General features: G+C 40.4%; 1 protein-coding gene across 10 annotated transcripts in view; it reads right to left on the reverse strand.

Moving 5' to 3' along the window:
* Window positions 1-20,254, reverse strand: part of FAM13C (family with sequence similarity 13 member C) — a 117,052-nt gene that overhangs the window by 58,428 nt on the left and 38,370 nt on the right. For all 10 annotated transcript variants that reach the window (XM_032137827.2, XM_032137776.2, XM_032137767.2 and 7 more), the window contains one exon: window positions 19,436-19,554. In XM_032137827.2, coding sequence (XP_031993718.1) covers window positions 19,436-19,554 — 119 coding nt within the window. The remainder of the gene's footprint in view (window positions 1-19,435; window positions 19,555-20,254) is intronic.

Consider the following 20,254-nt stretch of genomic DNA (forward strand, 5'->3'; position numbering starts at 1 on the left):
TTGCAACTGCTTTTGGCATCACTGTCATGAAATCTTTGTCTAGGCCTGTGTCCTAAATCTTATTGCCTAGGTTGTCTTCCAGGGTTTTTATAATTTTGAGTGAAAATCAAATACCGCATATTTTCACTTATAAGTGGGAGCTAAATGATAAGAACACATCTATCTATGAGACACATAGAGGGGAACAACACACACTGGGGCCTTTCAGAGGGTGGGGGGTGGGAGGAGGGAGAGGATCAGGAAAAAATAACTAATGGGTACTAGGCTTAATACCTGGGTGACTAAATAATCTGTACAACAAACCCACATGACACAAGTTTACCTGTGTAACAAGCCTGCACTTGTACCCTGAACTTAAAATAAATAAAAAGAGGGAAGAGAAGGGAAGGGGAGGGGAAGGGAGGGGAGGGGAAGGGAGGGGAGGGGGAGGGGAAGGGAAGGTATTCGTTCCCTAGAGAACAGCTTGTTGAAAAGAGTCTGGCTTCCTTGGTTTCACCCTCTTGCTTCCTCTCTCACCATGTGATCTCTGCTCAAGCCAACTCCCCTTTGCTTTTTGCCATGGGGGAAGCAGCCTGAGGGCCACACCAGGTGCAGCCGCCCAATCTTAGCCTTTTCAGTGACCATTATCGTGAGCCAAATAAATTTCTTTTCCTTATAAATTATGAAGCCTCAGGTATTCTGCAATAGCAACACTAAATAGACTAAGACACATGGCGAAGCTGGTTTTTGCCACTACATGGCTGACAACAGAAGAAAATGAATTTAAGGCATATCTACTCAAAGTCAATTTTCTTTAGCTTACAAACAAAAACAAAATACACAAAACTCCACTGTTGAAAGATCCTTAGGCCCAAATCATAATTTGTCAAATTCTATGGTCCAATGTCATCTGTTAAATAGAATTCAAGTTTTTCTGAGACAGTCTGAATGCTATTATATAATAAACATATTAACTTATAGTTATTATCCTTATAAAAAGGCCAGTTATATTAATGAATAAGAGATTTGTCAGTGTTAACATTTATAAAAAGATTTCTTTGGGGACCTAATTATTTAGGGTTACTATTCTGCTCCAATTTGAATCCTGAAGAAAGCATACATATCCTCTAAATGGGCAACAAGGTCAATATCTAAATGTCATAATGCACATTTAGAAATGCCAGGAGCCTAACTTCTTTAAAATATTCCTAAGAATACAATTTTTTTTTTTACTCCACAAGCTTTGCTTACTGTGCAAACAATTTCTAATGAGAAAAGTTAAGGAGATGGTAATGGAAGAAAATTGTGAAGGTCAGACTAATGTCCTCCATGCCTGAACAAACCAGCATTTCCCTCCTGGGTGGGAGGCAGACTAAGGCTCCCAACCACAAGCTCAGGCATAGATAGCTCAAGGGGAAAAAGAGGGTGAGGAGGAAGACTGCTGGCTCACACATCTAATATCCATCAATCCCCTGAACAACAAACAGTGATTTCAGTGCATCAGAAAATACAAAATAGCTCTTTCCCACAAAATAGGCAAAAGCAGTCTTGGAGACAGGGGTTAATCCACGCTACTCAGTAACATCTAACACTTTGAATGGCTCGTAGTTTCTTTGTAACCCTCAGTAGTTCTCAAACTATGTTTCTATAGTGTAGCACCAGCAAAATGGAAGAGTGGTATTCTCTAATAGAAAAAATATTTACTGGTTTACACTTTTCAAATACAAATTTTTCTAGGGCTTTGGTGCAAGCTCCCTGTTGATGAGTGACAGCAGATGGTAAAACAAATAACCAAGTAGCAAACACTCATGGAAGGAAGCAGAAATATACTTTGTTAAAAATATATGGTATATATTAGTGAGATATAGAGAAGAGTCTACGTGGAATATACTCACATGATCTTCCAAGGAAACTACTCTTAACCATTAGATAAACCTCCAGAACGAGTTTGAGAACCGTAGTCTAGAGCATCAAAGGTACTTTAATTTACTAACCATCTGAATGTCTACTGTGTGCCTGGTCCAGTGTTGGGGAAACAATAATAGACAATCAGAGGCAGTGCCTTAAGGAGACTTAGAATTTAGTGAAACCTTAAATGATGATAAAGCTAATGAACACTGAGTCCTGAAGCCACTTCAGCAAATCAAGCATCAGGGCAAAAGGGTTGACGTTAGAATGGAGGCGAGAGGCCGGGTACAGTGGCTCATGCCTGTAATCCTAGCACTTTAGGAGGCCAAGGCAGGTGGATTGCCTGAGCTCAGGAGTTCGAGACCAGCCTGGGCAACACAGTGAAACCCCATCTCTACTAAAATACAAAAGAATAGCCAGGTATGGCAGTGTGCACCTGTAGTCCCAGCTACTCAGGAGGCTGAGGCAGGAGAATTGCTTGAACCCGGGAGCCGGAGTTTGCAGTGAGCTGAGATCGTGCCACTGCACTCCAGCCTGGGCGACAGGCAAAATTCCATCTCTAAAACAAACAAACGCTAACTAATGGGTGCAGGAAATCAACACGGCACATGGATACATATGTAACAAACCTGCACATTGTGCACATGTACCCTAAAACCTAAAGTATAATAAAAACAAACAAACAAACAAACAAACAAACAAAAAAGAATAATGGTGGTGAGAAACTGGAGAAGTAGAGACAGATAAAAGACATTTTTCAAGGATAAAAGCAATCAAGAAGTCTTGGGTGTGGATTCAAAGTATGGAGTGAAAGAGATGGGGTAATCAAAATTATTACAAACTTTTGAGTCTGTGTGACAAGGAAAATGGCAGGTTTCTTTTTTTTTAATGAAGTCAGAAAAACATGTAATGTTTTTCATAAAGAGAGGTAATTCAGATTTAGATATCTGAAGCTTGAGGTGAGACTGAAATAGACAAGTAAAAATGTCTGGCCACGGTTCACCCTAGAACGGGGCACTCTAAGTGTGTTCAGCAGAGGAGGGGGGTGATGATAATTATGATGGTGTACAGTGGTCACAGATAAGGTCATGTGGGCAGATTCTGCATCACTTTTTGCTTCGTCGAGTACCTAGCACCTTCTCAGTATATATCTTTTCAAGAGATGGATAAATGAGAGAAAGAACTAGACCCAAGAATGACTTCAATTCACCAGCCCTTACTAGAATGGGTCTTCCAGGCAGTTTACTTACATTATTTTATTTAATCTTCAAGGTCATCATATGAGACTAGCATTATTATATCTATTTCACCTAATAGGAGAAAGGGTAGTTAAATACTTCATCCATTCAGTCAATAAATATTTTGTAAACACCAAAGATGTGCTAGGTACTGTTGCAGGTATTGGGAACAAAGCAGTGAATAAAATAAAGTCTGCCCTTGTGGAACTTATATTCTCATGGAAGGAGGAGAACAAAAAGAAATAAACCAGTGATTATCTATGGTGCACCAGATGCTAAGTATTACGGAGAAAAAGAAAGCAAGTCAAGAAGAACGGGACGTGCAGGAGAATGGCCCAAGCTCACACTGCTACAAAGATTCAAAGTCTCCTAGAGATAATGAGAAACAGAAGGGGAGAAAAGAAAAGTCCATTGGATTGAAAAAGATAAAGGTCATAGTAGAAGAGGAAAAATAAATTAAGCTTCTCACTGGAGAAGTTTAGCAATGAGTGAAGGAGAACTGGAACAGTAGCTAGCCATCTCAAACTCCCTTCTTTTTAAGATCCTTAAAGATACTGCTACAACCATTTACAATCCTTCCTGGAAGCTGGCCTACACACAAAAACTGGGTCACACTGAACACTCCCTCCAATTCTCTTGCCGCCTGTGTCCAAAACAATGATAGGAAAGTAACTAAGCAAATATATATCAAATGCATGCTCCTACAGGGGACCAAAATGAGTCAGCCAGTCATAGTACTGTGCTAACTCCAGTGTAACCTTGTCCTGTAGCCCAGGTCCTGGCAATGAGAAATGCAGCCTGCACTCCTCAGAGCCCAATTATGGCCCTCAGTAGTGATGAGCATGTGATATCTCCAAACATCACCACCACTACTACCACCACGACTATCACCACCATCCACCAACATCATCACCCACCACCACCACTACCACCACCACTACCACCACCACCACCATTACCACCACCATCACCACAACCACCATAACCACTGCCATCACCTCCAAAATCACCACCATCACCATCCCCATTGCCACCATCACTACCACCACTGCCACTACCATTGCCACCGCCACTGCCACCACCCACCAGCATCACCACCATCATCACCCCCACCACCACCACCAGCACCACCAACCAGCATCACCATCACCACCACCAGCACCACCATTGCCACTGCTATCACTGTATAATTCAAAGTAAAAAATACTTCTCAACAGAGAAATGCAAAACTTAATTTTGTGCTGATATGAAAAGCGCTTTTCCCTGGATTCAAACTGCAAACTTGTGGATAGCCTGTGACTACAAACTTGTGGATAGCCCACTGAAATACAACTTTTCTAAAAATGTTTGATGTTCCCACTTTGCTGAAACCCTAAAGCTTGTGCTGAGTCAGCCTTCAGGGTCATCTTCTAGTGGCCTCCTTGCAGGAGGTGTACTGGAGTTCCAAACAATAAAACCAACTAAGCATTAAGATATTTTTCTTGGCCTAAGGACAGTGTCAAACTGCAGGATGTGATAATTTGTGAAAACGCCACATTTTAGCTCACAGTTGTATATTTATACCAATGTTTTAACTATAATTAAATTAGCAGAGGCAAGTGTTTCCTACTTCAGTGAAAAGCTTCCCCATTTTGCCAATGGCTCATGGAAGACAACTGACAGTTATCTAACACTTTTCTTTCCCTTAAGCCCAATAACCAAGTTATTAACAAGCCTCTCAATTTCTTACCCCAAATAATGTTTGTGTCTGTCCCCTCCCCTCTATCTCTACCACTGCCATCTGGGGCCAAGTCACCAGCACCTCTCATCTGAACTACCTGAATGACAGTAGTTTCTCCCTGGTCTCCCCTACTTCCCCACTACCCTCCTCAGGCCACCATTCACACAAGATCTTTCACTACCCTTCTACACACTATACTTAAAATAAAATTCAAAATTCTGAGAATATCGTATGACACGCTGAAGGATTTAGCATCTGCCCACTCTTCAACCTTAGCTTGCATCATTCTCCCTCTCTGAACTCCAGCTACACTGACATTCTTTCAGTCTTGTGGATGCACCATGCTCCTTTCCAGCACAGGCCTTCACACGTGCCTGTAACGCTGTTCCCTTTCCACTTTCTCTCCTAAGTAACTCATTCATACTTTAGATGCTAGATAGCTCCCAATCAGGTCTCCCTTTCATATATATGTTCTCACTGTATTCTGATCTTCTACTTTCTGCTATGCAGCAGGTCTCAGTTCTTAATCATGTATTTGTGTAATTATTTGATTGTTTCTTTCTCACGATGGTGGGCACTATGGAGCAAGGACCACAGGAGCCTTGCTTAGCATTTTATCTCTAGGGCCAAGTCTGGCATATGACACACAGTAGGCACTTACATGTTTGTAAATAATGTATTCATCCTAGGGTTATGGGCGCTGCCAGTTCTTATATATTCCTGAGTGTGTAAAGTAATTATAACTGATGCTTCCTCTTCCACCGATAGCATGCTAGCAGAGCCTAGAGAATGGAATGGCTCTCATTCCCATAACAAATGCATTTCTTCCCTGAAGAGATCTATGAAGGATTAATTAGCAGCTTTTGAACCCATGACCTAGAAAACCTGGGCAGAAAGAGTAAAAGGAGAGCATCCAACACACTTTTCAGAATACTTCACATAGAATCAGAGCCTTAGAACTGAGCAGTGCTGACTCCCATCACATCTTCAGAATTCAGGATATTCCACTGCGTAAAAAATTGAGCCTCTCTATTAGAAAGCAATACTTGAGATACACTAATGTATACCCGGATGACTGCTGGCTGGCTGTATGACTGGTGTTTCCTGAAACTCTTTTGAAAACAAAAGGTATATCCCAAGAGGACAACCCTCTGAGCAAAACATGTTTTATATACAAACAATAGCTCTATATGCAGACACAGACAAGATGCCAATAAATTCCAGTAATATTATTAGAAACAATAACAGCCCTTAATACCAGTAAATAGAAAGTTCCTTCCTCTAGAGAGTTGAAGCCACACTGAAGACATTCTCTTATTGGTTCTTACCAAACGTCTGCTAAAGGACTGAGGTCAAATATTAAGCAGCCAACTTCAAAGATTAAAAAAAACCAAGCCACAGTGTTTAAAGTTATTCCCCGAGAGAATATGGAAAGAAAACAAAACTAGAAGTCCGTGGATGTTCAGAAACTGACTTCCCAACCCATGTATCCACTTGTCCAGGCCAATGAACTCCCAAGGATGCTGCAGCTAGAAACAGAACACTGATCCCCGATGGTATACCCTCCCAGAAGCCAACTTCCCCAACCACCACCTCCCACCTTGTACTTCTCTGAAGATTAGAATCAGCCAGTATTATTAAAACAGAGATTCCTGGGCCAGAACCCAAACTTACTGAATCAGAATTTCCAGAAAAGTAGGATGATGACATATAGTTAACAAGCACTCTAGGGGATTCCTAATTGGGGAACACTATCCTAAAGGTCCAAGTGCAACAGCCTGGGAGGACACCAGTGGCTAAAGAGCGCAAGGGAGGAACTTCTTTGAGGATAGGAGTGACATGGCATTTCTGGCCTGGTCCCCCAGGGAACACAGAGAAAGGCTGTGCCCCTCAAAACATCATGAAAAACTTCAAATACAGGGCAGCCCAGCTGTCCTGGAAAAGGTACCACTTCTCACTTTGGTGAGCTGGAACAGAGACCAGAAGCAGCCAAGACCACAGCAATGCCCAGAGAATGGGTGAGCAGTGAGTCAGGTGCACAGGGCCAGCTTCAGAATTGGCAGAGTGGAGGTAAAGTAGACATGGGTGTGGTTTAAAAGACACTGTGAACCATAAAGAACACATTTTGGATGGAATATTGAGGACACAGAATCCAGCAGGTGAATGAGTGAGAACAGAAGCCCTAATAAGACATTATTAGGAGTAATAATTATAGCAGTACCTGGTTTGCTGAGCAGGTTACAAGGCACTTTGCTTGCATCACCTCATTCATTCCATACACTTAGTAAATACATTGCATACACTTAGTAAATAATGATCAGACACCTGCTCCATGTGCCAGGCAGAGCTCAGCCCAGGAGACGAGTGGTTGTAACCAACACTTCAGCTCCAAGGACACTTCTGCCTGCTCCCCTCATCCCACCTCAAACATCTGCCAAGTTTCTTCATTCTTCTGCCTCAAGGATTTTTGCCAGACAGGGCTCATTCCCTCAGCCTGCATGTGTGGCAGATTTAACTCCCCTGGGAGCAGCCTGCAGCCAGAAGAGAAGGTGGTGGGGGGTGGGGGGGTGGGTGGGTGAATAAATGCTGCAGCTCTTTCCTCAACTTTCAGAGGGATAAGTCTGAGATACTGTCTACACAGTTCCTCAGAGAGACCCCAGTTGCTCAGAGTGGTAACCTACCAAGTTACGCACCTGTTGTGGGCTCTTCCTCCTTCCTAGTTCCTGCTTCCTGGGACCACCTTCCTGTACCCAGCTCCTCCTATCTATCAGAATCTACCTTCAAGAGAAACCTCAAGTAAGAAAGCGGTGACAAAATAGACACAATCTCTGTCTTTTGGAGCTTACAGGTGGGGGAAAGAGAAAAGCCTAATCACACAAATGAAGATTTAGATCAGGGACAGATGCAGTGAAGGGCACAGAGTGTCACAAGTGATAGGCCGGGGGGTGGGGACGGGGAATTCAAATGACAGGTGAATAGCTGATGAATATTTGTAACTACATATCACACTGGCTCCTGTGATATTACAACTGATACTCAGACTTGCAACACTTTAACTTTTAAAGTATCTATCAGGTTAGCTCTTGGAACAGAAGAATATTTTTCAAGGCACAGGGGATTTGAGTAGGCATTAATATTAATCAAGCCTAAATGCTGCCTGTTCCCTATTCAAGATTTTCTTTCTCTCCCCAAAGGAAAGAATCACGAGTCTCTATCCTTCACCTATCATCTTCCCTCCATCTTCATTGTCACCAGCACCTCCCACAGGGATGATATATTAGCTTCCAAGATGTACCCCTGAGTACAATACACAGTATAGTGTACAACACACAGTACCCAGAGTGATATTTTTATGTCAATCTGAGTCTGTCACTCATGTTTATAACCTCCAGTGGTTTTCTTCTAGAATTAGACAAAATCCAAGGATCAACACCCAGGCTACCAGGCCCCATGCAGCGTGTCCACCACCAACCTTTCTGACATCATCTGGTACATTCTTTCTGCATTTCAGTACACTCCAGCTTTACTTGTCTTTGCTGATGTGACTTGACACAAGATGAACAGAACCTGGATCAGTGTCGGTCTGAGGAGCAAGGGTGAGTTAATGAGCAGGGAGGCAAGTCGGAGGAGCCCTGGTCTCTCCATGCCTTTGACTCAGGTAAGTTTGGCAAGCCACACCAAGCCTTTCTGACCCTTAAAATTGGTTCTTAGTTCTCTTCCTCCATCAGCTCCAGATTCTTCCCATGCCCCCAAGTCACCCAACACTATACTGATTTCATCTGTTCAGCATTTTTCATCTCCAATCCACTTCTTCTGACATCAACTTCCCTTTCTCTTGGGAAACCAGCTTCCACAATTCTACATGAAAGGGTAAATATGTGGCCTGAGCTAGGCCAGTTAGTTCCTTCTCTCTGAAGCCAAAACTTGAGCAGGAATGAAAAGCTGTTGTATTAGAATGGGATCATCCAGTGATAACACCTCAGAGAAACATGTCCCTGTCATTGTGATTCCAGAAATCCATGGACCAGGCCTGGTTCTTATCCTTCCCAAAGCATATTTGCCCTTAGTTCAATTTTTTAAGCTAAGCAATAGCCTTCATTTAGATCCCTTTCCTTGCCTGAATCAAACACAGTTAGTTTCCATTGTTTGCAGAGAATACCAACCACATTATCAAGAAACAACCACTTGTCATGCAATAGCCTGGGTCCCCTTTGTTGCACATGAGCAAGATCAGCAAGGCTGGCAGTAATTACACATTGAAAAGGACCACTTTCTTGATCCCCACTTTTCCAACCATGACTATTCATGGCCAACTAGGACCACTTTGCCATATACAACCGCTTTAAAAACCTTTTTGAAATTGTCTGAATCACATGTCCAAGTTGAGCGAGACAGTCCAAATGACTGGAATCTCAACTGGCAATTCAGTTGAGATTGAGTTGGGAAACCAACTGGTCCAAGGTATGCATAGTTTTTGGTTCAACTAGAGAGAAGCTAAGGTCTAGCTTAAAGACGTTCAGAAAAACAGATCTATGAAGGTAATCTGGGCTCTGTGCAGGATGGATGTGGAAGCACAAGAATTTAGCCAGTGTACACAAAAGCAGACTAGAGCTTGTAAAGGACCAGGTATATAAAGGACCACAATGAAATATGGCCAAGAGAGGCATGAGATTATGGAGAGCAAACCAGAATTCCATGGGATTGCCTACCTAAGAATCAATAAGCAGAAACTTTACTAAACTACTGAACCTACGAGTTCAGCACTGTGCTGAAAACTGCACAGTCAAAAGAATTACAGAAAATAGGCATATATCCTATTTGAAGAGATAAACCAAACTCTTTGAACACTAGTACCATGTGTCTAGTTACATTGAACATGTTCTAACTACAGAGATCAACATGGGCTATCGAGGAAGGAGAAGGTGCATGAAAAGTTGGGAATGAGCTGGGCTCTAAGATGAGATTAAAATTTAGATGAATGGAGGAGAGAAGAGAGAACACTAGCAGCAAGATGGATATGTTGGCAAGCCATAGATCAGTACTGTGGAGCTAAGCAAAAACCTTCATGGAGGAAGGATCTCCTCTCTTATGGAATAGCAACATTAATCTTCTGAGCCCCTGCTGTGGGCCAGAACCTGAATGAAGCTGAACGTGCAGTTCATTTAATCCTTGCAACAGTAGCTCTGGGAAGTAGATATTTTCATTTCCATCACACATCTGAAGAAATCAAAGCCCAGAGAGGTTAGGGAATCTGTCCAAGGAAGCAGCAAAGCTGGAACTAGCATCCAGGTCTGCATACTGCCAAGGCCTTTCCTCTTTACACTACAGTATCTTGGATATTTCCTAGGCCCTTCCCAGGGGCTCTATTATGTGTTTTTAGATTTATTCAATAGTCTGGGTTTGGCCAAAACTGTTTTCTTATGTTGGTGCTAAACTTAAGGCACTAAGAAGACTTTGACAGCTGGCTTATTCCTGCATCTACCCCTTCTCAATCTTTCTCCCCTTGGACCCCACCCCCACTTAAAGGGGTCTTGATATTTCCCTTGTCCCTGCATCTGCAGGGTCATCAGAGTGATCGTAATGAGAATTCTGTGCTACTGGACCTCTGAGAGGCTTGGCATGCTGCTCAAGAGTATAAGAAGAGACTTTCTACTGAGGCAAATGCTGAAGAAAAGAGGCATCTATGACACAAATTATGGTTTTAAACATTATTTAAACCTATAAAATCATCTGTAGTATTTGGTTTCTGATCCCAAGTGACCTAAACCACAAAGGCCGCAAGTGTCACTGAAAATTCATTTTAAGTTTTCCCAGTTAACAGAAATAAAAAATAAATCTGTTCTCTCCTAATGTTCTCCTAATAGTCATGTCTGTCCCAAAGTAAGATTCAATTGTTACTAAATAAATAAAGCCAGAGAAACAGTAGGTACTATTATTTGTCTTGCAAATAATATAAACTTATCACTTTCTGCCAATTACAAGCTTAATAGGGGATCGCTAGCAGGGAAACTTGGAAAGTAAAAGCACAAAAAATATTTTTTTAATCACCTGTAATTTGTCTCCCCCCAAAATTACTACCATTAAAATATGGATTTATCTCTTGCTAGTATATGTTTCTGTAAATAATTATATATTAAGCAAAAATAGGAACATCTTGTGATACTGTTATGCAACTGCTTTTATCCACTTATAAATAGATCATGTCCCCATGTTAATAAAGAGTCACATAAAACATGGTTTTAGATAAGGTATTTATCATGAAATTTAGTGGGTTTTTTTGTTTTTGTTTTTGTGTTTTTACAGGGTGATGGTATGTCCCCTAGGGGACATGTAGAAAATCTGGGGGCTATTTGTGATTATTATAGAAGCTGGAGTTGTCTACTGGCATTCTGTGGGCTAGAGCCAAAGGTGTCAGAGTCCCTGACATGAATGAGGCATCCCACACAACAAAGAATTTTTCCATCCCCCACATGACTTTCAAACGTCCTCTGGGAATGTTAGAGCCAGAAGCACTTTGCCCTTAGCAATGTGAACTAGAACACCATGAAGGCTAGTGGATGAAACAGAAATATCTAGTGAATACACAAAGAAGGGGAAGAGATTAAACTGGATTGTCTCCAACATTCCACCCAGAGCCACCATCCTATGATTCCAACACATACAGAAATCCAGCCACATGACTTTTATCTAGTTCTCTCAAAGTTACTAGTTGTCTGTTATATTCCTATCTTCTTCCGTGATCGGATAACTGAAAATTGGACATCTCTTTTTTTTTTTTTTTTGAAACAAAGTCTCGCTCTGTCATCTAGGCTGATGATCTCAGCTCACTGCAACCTCTGCCTCCCAGGTTCAAGCAATTCTTATGCCTCAGCCTCCCAAGTAGCTGGGATTACAGGTGTGTGCCACCACGCCCAGCTAATTTTTGTATTTTATTTTGTATTTTATTTTTAGTACAGATGGGGTTTCACCATGTTGGCCAGGCTGGTCTCAAACTCCTGACCTCAAGTGATCTGCCCGCCTCAGCCTCCCAAAGTGCTGAGATTACAGGCGTGAGCTGTAATCTCAGTGTGCCTGGCTAAAAATTTATATCTTAAGTTTCATTTCAGTTAGCTGCTCCAAATCCAATGCCTAGACAACTTTGACTTTTAAGCACAAACCAAGAAAACTATAATGGATGCACAAAAAGATATTGTTTTTAAGAAGTTTACCATAGCAATAAATACAAATATAAATCCTGTAAGTAACTGCAATATCAAATACTTTAGATTTCATTAAATAAATGATGGTATATCCATAAAAGGAAATAGAGTCATGTATCCCTTAGTGACGGGGATATATTTTGAGAAATGCATCCTTAGGCTATTTCACTGTTGAGCAAACATCACAGAGTGTACTTACAGAAACCTAGATGGTATAGTCCACTACACACCTAGGCTATATGGTATAGCCTAATGTTTCTAGGCTGCAAACCTCTACAGCATGTTACTGTACTGAATACTGTAGGCAACTGTAATACAGTGGTATTTGCATATCTAAACATACAAAGATACAGTAAAAATATGGTATTTTAATCTTATAGGACCACCATCATACATGTCCATTGTTAACTGAAATGTTATTATGTGATACAAGACTGTATTTTACAGCCATTACATATGTTATAGTGTATTTTATGATACGGAAAATATAATATTAAGCAGGACAAACAACTTACATAGCAATGTAATATAATTATGTATAACAATGTAATATACAGCAATGTATAATATAATGTAACATAAAGCAATGTAATTATGTATAATATATTCTTAGAGACAAATTTATATATATGTATATGTATGTATATATCTATCTAATCCCAAAAATGTTTTAATCTAGCATTAATAATCTAAGAAAAAAATACATATGGAGGGTTAAGTAGGAGCTCTGTGTGTATGTGTATGTCACTATACATAACGTATGTGTGTGTGTGTGTAGTATTTAATCTAAATCTTGAAAAGGAATAACCTTATTGACAAATAACTCTAACAAAAATATGGGAGTAGCCATGACTTCAACGGGAAGATGAAGAGTAAGTTAAAAATTAGCCCTGTTCTAGTGGCCTCAGGCACACTGAACACTTAACCAGCTGGTCAAAGTTCTAAATTAGGTTTAAATTTATACATTCTCTGTCTCCTATAATCATTATTGAAATTTCTCTTAAATCTATTTTATGTTAAGCCAAGAAACTTTCCAAAATGTTCAGATGTTAAGGACAAAGTTTCCTGTTTGGTCTCCTAGAAATATCATTTCTAACAAAGGGCTATAATGATACCAAAGCTTGCAAAACATGTTTCTTATAGAAATTGTATGTTAGAATATTTGTTATGGAAAATTAAATTTGTTCAATTTAGCCATAAATGAACTCACCAACTTTGTGATAATTAACCTACTACTCTATTACTCATCTTACTGGTCTTATGTAGAAAAGTACACTGGTATACATGATTATTGTATAATCATAATGCATTCTTGTCTAGCTTTCTACTCTAAGACGTGCTTAAAGTAAATAGTGCTTCTAGCAGATTTAAAGCCCAATGCATCCAGGAGCCCCTTTCATACACAATTTCTCTTTATAACAACATTAAAACAATAGCAACAATATAAGAATGTGCATTACAATGGTAATAGTGGTTATATCTGGGAGGTAAGATAACAAGTCATTTTTACATCCTTGGGATTCTCTATATTTTCCAATGTTTCACTTATTTTATTATTATTAGTAGTGGTAGTAGTAGCATTTTGAATGAGAGAATGTCTCTAAGTTTCCCTTTTATCCTTATGCCAAATTACTAGTGAAAGTGCTAACAACTTATCAAGTGACCAAGGGTAGTCTCCTTTAAAAAACAACAAAAAAGGAGGATTTCGTTTCCAAAATAATCAAGTGTGGGCTCTGTTTTCAATCAGCAGTTTACAGACTGGGTGTGGGATTTTTGTGCTCTACAGCAGGAGAGGGGGAATTATTTGTATCTGTATCTTCTGGAGCTCGTATTCTTAAGCTATAGGCTTCCCATGTCTAATCTTTTAAATATCTAGAGCGTTGAGCATTTTCAATGTTAGAGCCAGAAGAAGCTCTAGAAATCATTTGACCCAAATTCCTTATGTTAGAGGAGGGGGCCCAGGAATTTGAGTGAAATGACCATGGTCACCTGACAGATGTGAGCTAAGACCCTGGATCTCTTCGTTTGAATGTTCTTTCCTTCCACCAGGTTGTTTCTGTGCCCATGGAGGGAGGCAGTGGGCGTGTGCAGGGAAGGAGAGCCCTCCTATCTGGCTCCCTTTCTATGTGGGATACTCAACGTGAACTAGGTCAATACCCACTCATTATCCAACCGTATACCAGGGAGTCTCAAAGCACTGTGAAGGCAAGCTGTTTTTTATCTCTACCTCATCCCAGCTCCCCTTATAAAAAGAAACAAAACAAAACCCTAGGAGCACACTAATGAGGAAGGAGAAGAACATCCTAGAAATATGCAGAGATCAGGTACAGTCCAAGAAGGGAGATATGTCTTTTGTATTACTAATATTAAAAATCTCAGTGCTCATTCTCTTACTCATTCTGTCTCTGTTTAGCAGAACTCATTAAGACTCTGCTTACTTCTACGAAAAACATTTAAGTAAGAAACAATTAGCTATTCAAACACACACACACACACACACACACACACACACAATTGTCTATCTCCAAAACAAAAGATGAAAGGATTTATCCCCCATAGAAAAGTTGCTGCCAACGAAACTTCCTCTTTCTATAAAGCAACAAAGCCCACAGCTTTCTCTTTCATCTGGAATGTTAAGAAATAGTGGAGGCCATCCAAGGCCATTATCCTTGCTAAGGATCTTCAACCTCCTGTAACATGGGAATCCAGATGAAGAGGCCAATGAACTGGAACTTACAATGTAACCACCAACCTAATTAACAGTAAGACAATGCTATAGAATAGCTCCTGTTTATACAGACAAGGTCTTTAACAACATTAAAGGTTTAATGCTGTCATAAATTTTAATACAATATTTTAAATATAAGTGAGTTAATCATTCTCAAAAGTAAATTTACTTAGCTTAGTAAGAATTCCCCAACTGCATTCATATTCTCTTACATTCATAATTTTCCCTTTGTCATATCTGAGGGTTTACAGGATTGGCACTGGCTTTAGCTCTAAAAATCAGTCAAACTAATGCATATTCATTAAGTGGCAACTCAATACAGATTGATGGTACTAATCTTGGTTCTAATATCAAGGGGAGAGAGAACTGGAGCAAATCACAGCCTCACTGGGTGTCAGAGAAGAAAATGAGAGTTGTATTAAATGATTACTAAGGTTTCTTCCAGCTCTAACTAACTGCAGTTCTTTAATTTTACATGCTTTGAAAATACCAGGTATTGAGGAGTACGCCAGAGTAGTATAATAACCCAGCCCTTCCGCCCATGCACTGGAAGTCCATATTAAAATGAAAACATGTCATCTGGGGAAAAGATGGCATTAAGACAGTATCAGTCATCACCATATGATAAGACATTTTCATCCAGGAGGACTTAGCTCCAGGGAGCTACAGAGTCCCCAGGAGCAGCAGTTGCCAGGAAGAAAAGGATTGAAACAGACATTATATATCAAATGCCTATAGAAGCACAGCAAAGAGCATAAATAAATGAGGAGAGCTGGGTAGGAATTGTGAAAAAAATTGAAATCTACTTCTCAGCTCCAGCTAGTTGTTGCCTTGGAGGAATGTAGGCCCTGGGTTATCCCTCCTTTAGATTCTTCCAAAGAAAGCCAAAAATCTGTAAAAACTCTTGATTTTAAAATGTTGATTCAAAATAGTTTAACTTTGTACAAGCCAAATATGTCTCCACACCAGATACACCTGTAGGACACCAAATTTGAGTCCTCTAATGTGTGGCACTGTAAGGCCAAGGAATATAATATAGGGAAGGGCGGGGCATGGCAAATGGGAGGAAGGGTGTAGTGAAAGAAGATGGAAGTGGCTTTAACTGTATCTGAGGTTGGCTCTGTTAAAGGAAATCAGAAGAGCAAGCCAGCTTGGAAGTAGAAAGACATTAGGACAAGGGTTCTGTTAAAAGAAAAACTTTAGCTGAATTAAATTTAAAAGGGTTTAATTGAGCAAAGAACAATTCATGAATTGGGCAGCCTTCCCAGCCAGAGTAGGCTCAGAGACTCCGGTGCAGCCACATGGTGGAAAAAGAGTTATGGACAGAAAAAGGAAAGAAAGTGACATACAGAAAAGAGAAGTGAGGTGCAGAAACAGCCGGATTCATTACAGCTCGGTGTTTGCCTTATTTGAACATGGTTTGAACAGCTGGCCACCTTTGGCCACAACTTGGCGATTGGTGCAAGAGTAGGCTACAGTCTGTATACAACTCCATTTAGGTTATAATTCACAATGTACAGAGAAACCTTTAGGCTGAACTTAAAATATGTAATGAGGCAGCTTCAGGCTAACCTTGATTTAACAGTTCTGAACCTTCTCTGGAGTCATGTGTTTTCAAACTTGGAGGTCTTCCATAGAGACATTAGGACAGGGGTTCTAAATATTTTCTGGGGTTATATGTGCCATATGAGAGTCTGATCAATGTTTTAGAGATTTTCACTAGAAAAAAATAAACATACATGTAGTGGACAGAATAATAGCTCCCCAAAGATGTCCATGTCTTCATCATTGTTGATCCTCTGCCACCTTACCTTATGTGACAAAAAGGACTGTGAAAATGTAATTAAGCACCTCAAGATAGGGAAATTATCTGAGTGAGCCCAATCTATTTACATGAATCCTTAAAATCAAAAAATGTTTCCCAGCCATGATCAGAGGGGATGTGACTATGGAAGAATGATCAGAGAGATGCAATGTTGGTGGCTTGAAAATGGAGAAAGGGACCATAAGCCATGGAATGTGGGCAGCCTCTGGAAACTGGAAAAGGCATGGAAATGGATAGATTCTTCCCTAGAGCCTCTAGAAAGGAACGGAGCCCTGCCAACACCCTTTTTTTTTTTTTTTTGGCCCAGGGAGACATATGTTGGACTTCTATCCTACAGAACTACGAGATAATAAATTTGTGTTTAAAGCCACAAGTTTGTGGTCAGTTATTACAGTAGCAATAATAGAGTATATAGTATATATACACAGAAACTTGGGCAAACAGATTCATAGACCTTCCTGAATCTCATCCTCATAAATACATAAAGGCTCCTTGTGCTCAAAAGAACCCAATATACAACATGAGAACTCTGAGAGCTGTAGGTATGAAAGTATTTGGCATTCATGAAAAGACCAATGCCCACCTCATGACCTCAATCCACTCCAAAATCTCACCTCTGCAAAGATGGATTCATTTTCTGAAGACTGACTACTCCTTCGAGTCTCACCCAAATAATGTGTGACCCCAAGGAGTAAGGTGGCCTCTTGCTACAGAGAGATCTTTCTTCCTTTTCTTACAGTGTTCATTATGTTAACAGCATTCTCCCCAACTCACTGCCCCAAAGAAGGTGGCATTTTACACCTGCTGAGACTTAGCCTGGCTTATTCCTTCACTCTGAACCAGACCTAGGTCTGGAGTGTCCAATTACAGTATCATCTCTCTATCAAGATTCTGTTTGGCATGATATGTCCAAACCTGGCCAGATGCCTGCTTAAAACAGAAGAGGAAGGTTATCAGGAATGTGAGCTACCTGATTCAAAGTTGTTTTTAGCCTCGGATCTCATTTCACCAGTTCATCAAATTTCACAATCCCTGTAATATTTTGAGATGGATTTTTTAAAATTTCCATTTGAATGTCCCTTGGTGATGTCACCATGGTTGTGATAAATAATTGTAGTTTAAAGTTTACTTAACTAAGAGTACTAGACATAACTGCCCTCACAGCTCTCCTGATATGTGACTTAGCACCAGATCCTGCGATTGCTGACAGCGGTGCACAGAACAGTCTGGAGTGTTGCTAGGTGAGAAAGCTCAATTCTGTGAAAGTGGGACATGAAAGATGGGAGATGGGGAGGAGAAAAAGACAACAAGGTATTTAGGATCCTATGAAGGTTTGCTAAGGGGCAGAGGAAGAGAAATACAAAATGGGATACACAATGGTTTTAAGTTTACTGAACATCAAGCATCTTTGAGAAGGTTAATTGCTAACACCATTTTCCCCTGTTGGTCTCTGTTAAATATATACCCCTACAGGACCACCATTCATTCCATACACAAGCATGAATGATTTTGCTTTGGTTTTTATTTGTTTTGTTTTGCTTTTATATTATTTTGAAATATGCATGGGAATAATAGTTGACTTTCTTCTTGCTGAGAGAGACAGTCATCAGGCTGGTGGGTCACTGACTAAATTGATTCCAGTAACCAAAAATAGCTTTCTTACAATAATACCTCAAAGAGGAGGGAGAATGTCCTGATTACTGGAGAAATTACAAGGCTGAATCCAACAGGTATTACCCGAGGTCAGGTAAGAGTAAACACATAAAAGAAGTCAGCTTGTGAAGAGGGTTATAAAAGGTGCCCATGAATCCACCTGGATAGGGAAGCACCTTACCTTTGAGGTTCCCTCCAGCCTTTTGAGGCTCTATTATTCTAAATTTAGTATATTGGATATTTAAAAGTACAACTGCATAGCACAGCCAATTTTCTCTGTAGTTATTGATTTAGACTGTGCTGCCTTAGAAAAACAATTCTGAAGGTCAGGCTCAGAAGCACAGCCCTCCCTTTCCACTGAGTGAGGGCTATGATTACACTGTACACAAGATCCTACAAAGACAGCTGACACAACTAGTGGTTGAATTCTTTCTTCTGTTTATTTCCAGAAGAGACTTTCCATAGACAGCTGCAATGCCGGGCTCCCATCTGAATGTCATGCCAACCTTTCTGCAGGCTGCTTTCCACCCACACCCTTGCCCTGGATCCAGGGCTGTCTCCAGCAGGTCTAGCAGGCTAGAGAGGCCATCCTGGGGCTATGTCAGGGCTAAGGTCACTGGAAGACACTTGGGTCAGCACAGAATCTGCACCTGCCATGCTGCAGTCAGACATTTGTGGGTTCAAATTCTGGCTCAGTCCTTTTCACTTGTGCAACATCAGGCAAGTGCCTTAATATCTTTCAGACTATGAGTACACAGCTTTATGAGAAAGTAGAGAAGGCTAAATGAGAGACTATGTAAAAATCAGTTGGTATGGTGCCTACATGGTCATCACAAATTTATCACTATCACAAAGGAAAATCTAATTCCCTCCAGCGTAGAATAAAGAACAAGAATGGATGAAATCAGCATTCCTCTCCAAGGGCAGGACCTGTCTCTACTCCCCCCTGAGCCTTAAGGTAGATTATTTTCAAATGAGAGGCAGAGAAAGTAGGTCATTTACATTTATCTTAAACTCACTCAGCGATTCCCCTTCTAGGCCCCTTTAAGCAGATTTTCTGACTATAAGGAATGCCAACAAAAGTCAGAAAGCCTTGCCTCTTGTGTGGGGGTGGCAAGCACACAGTTGGCATTTCTGAGAAAGGAACCACAAGCACAGAATAGCTTCTGACAACAAAGGGCCCACCTTGGTTGAAGTCGCACTGTTTCTTGGCACTTGAAGGCATTGTTTTGTGGACTCTCATGAGCTGGTGTTCCTGCTCTCACCTGACACTCTGACTGGCTGGATACCACATGCTCTGTCTCCTGCAAGAAGAAACGGCAAAAGTAGATGAGCTGTCAACACCAATCAGTTCTATAGCATTATGATGCTGGAAGTGGGTCTCGGGGCAGGGAAGCAGCAATGCATAACACATTCTGCTGATTGTAGTGTGGGAAGGGAGCTAATTCAGTGGTCCAAAATTTTAAAAGCTTCTATGAGTCAGTTGCTGCAAGATTACAGAATAAAGACAAAAATAATAATAATAAATCTAATGTCCAAAAGATATGGTATAGCCACACAATAAGAATTTTACAGACATTAAAAATGATGTCATGGAAGAATATTGAATGAATAAATACATCTGAAAAGATCATTCATAGAAGAATATTTATAATATAGGCTTATTTATGCAAGAATAAACATATGTATGAATGTTCACACATACACACACACACACACACACCCCACACACATGAGATCGGAATAAGTTGAACCAAAATCTTAACTGTGACTAACTCTGGGACCTCATATTTATTTATTTTGGGGAGCCCACATATATTTTCTAAGTTTTCTACAATAAACATTATTTCTATAATAAGAGAAAAATTTAAGTTCATCTGAAAACTAAAGAACAAATCATTTTTATAAATTCCAGATCTCAAGAGTCCTTGATATCTCTCCCCTCATCCTGCCACCACCCCCTCATACACACACACTATTGCCATTGGCTACATTGCATCTAAA

The sequence above is a fragment of the Hylobates moloch genome, unplaced genomic scaffold (genome assembly GCF_009828535.3).
Source record: "Hylobates moloch isolate HMO894 unplaced genomic scaffold, HMol_V3 SCAFFOLD_3, whole genome shotgun sequence".
NCBI lineage: Eukaryota > Metazoa > Chordata > Mammalia > Primates > Hylobatidae > Hylobates > Hylobates moloch.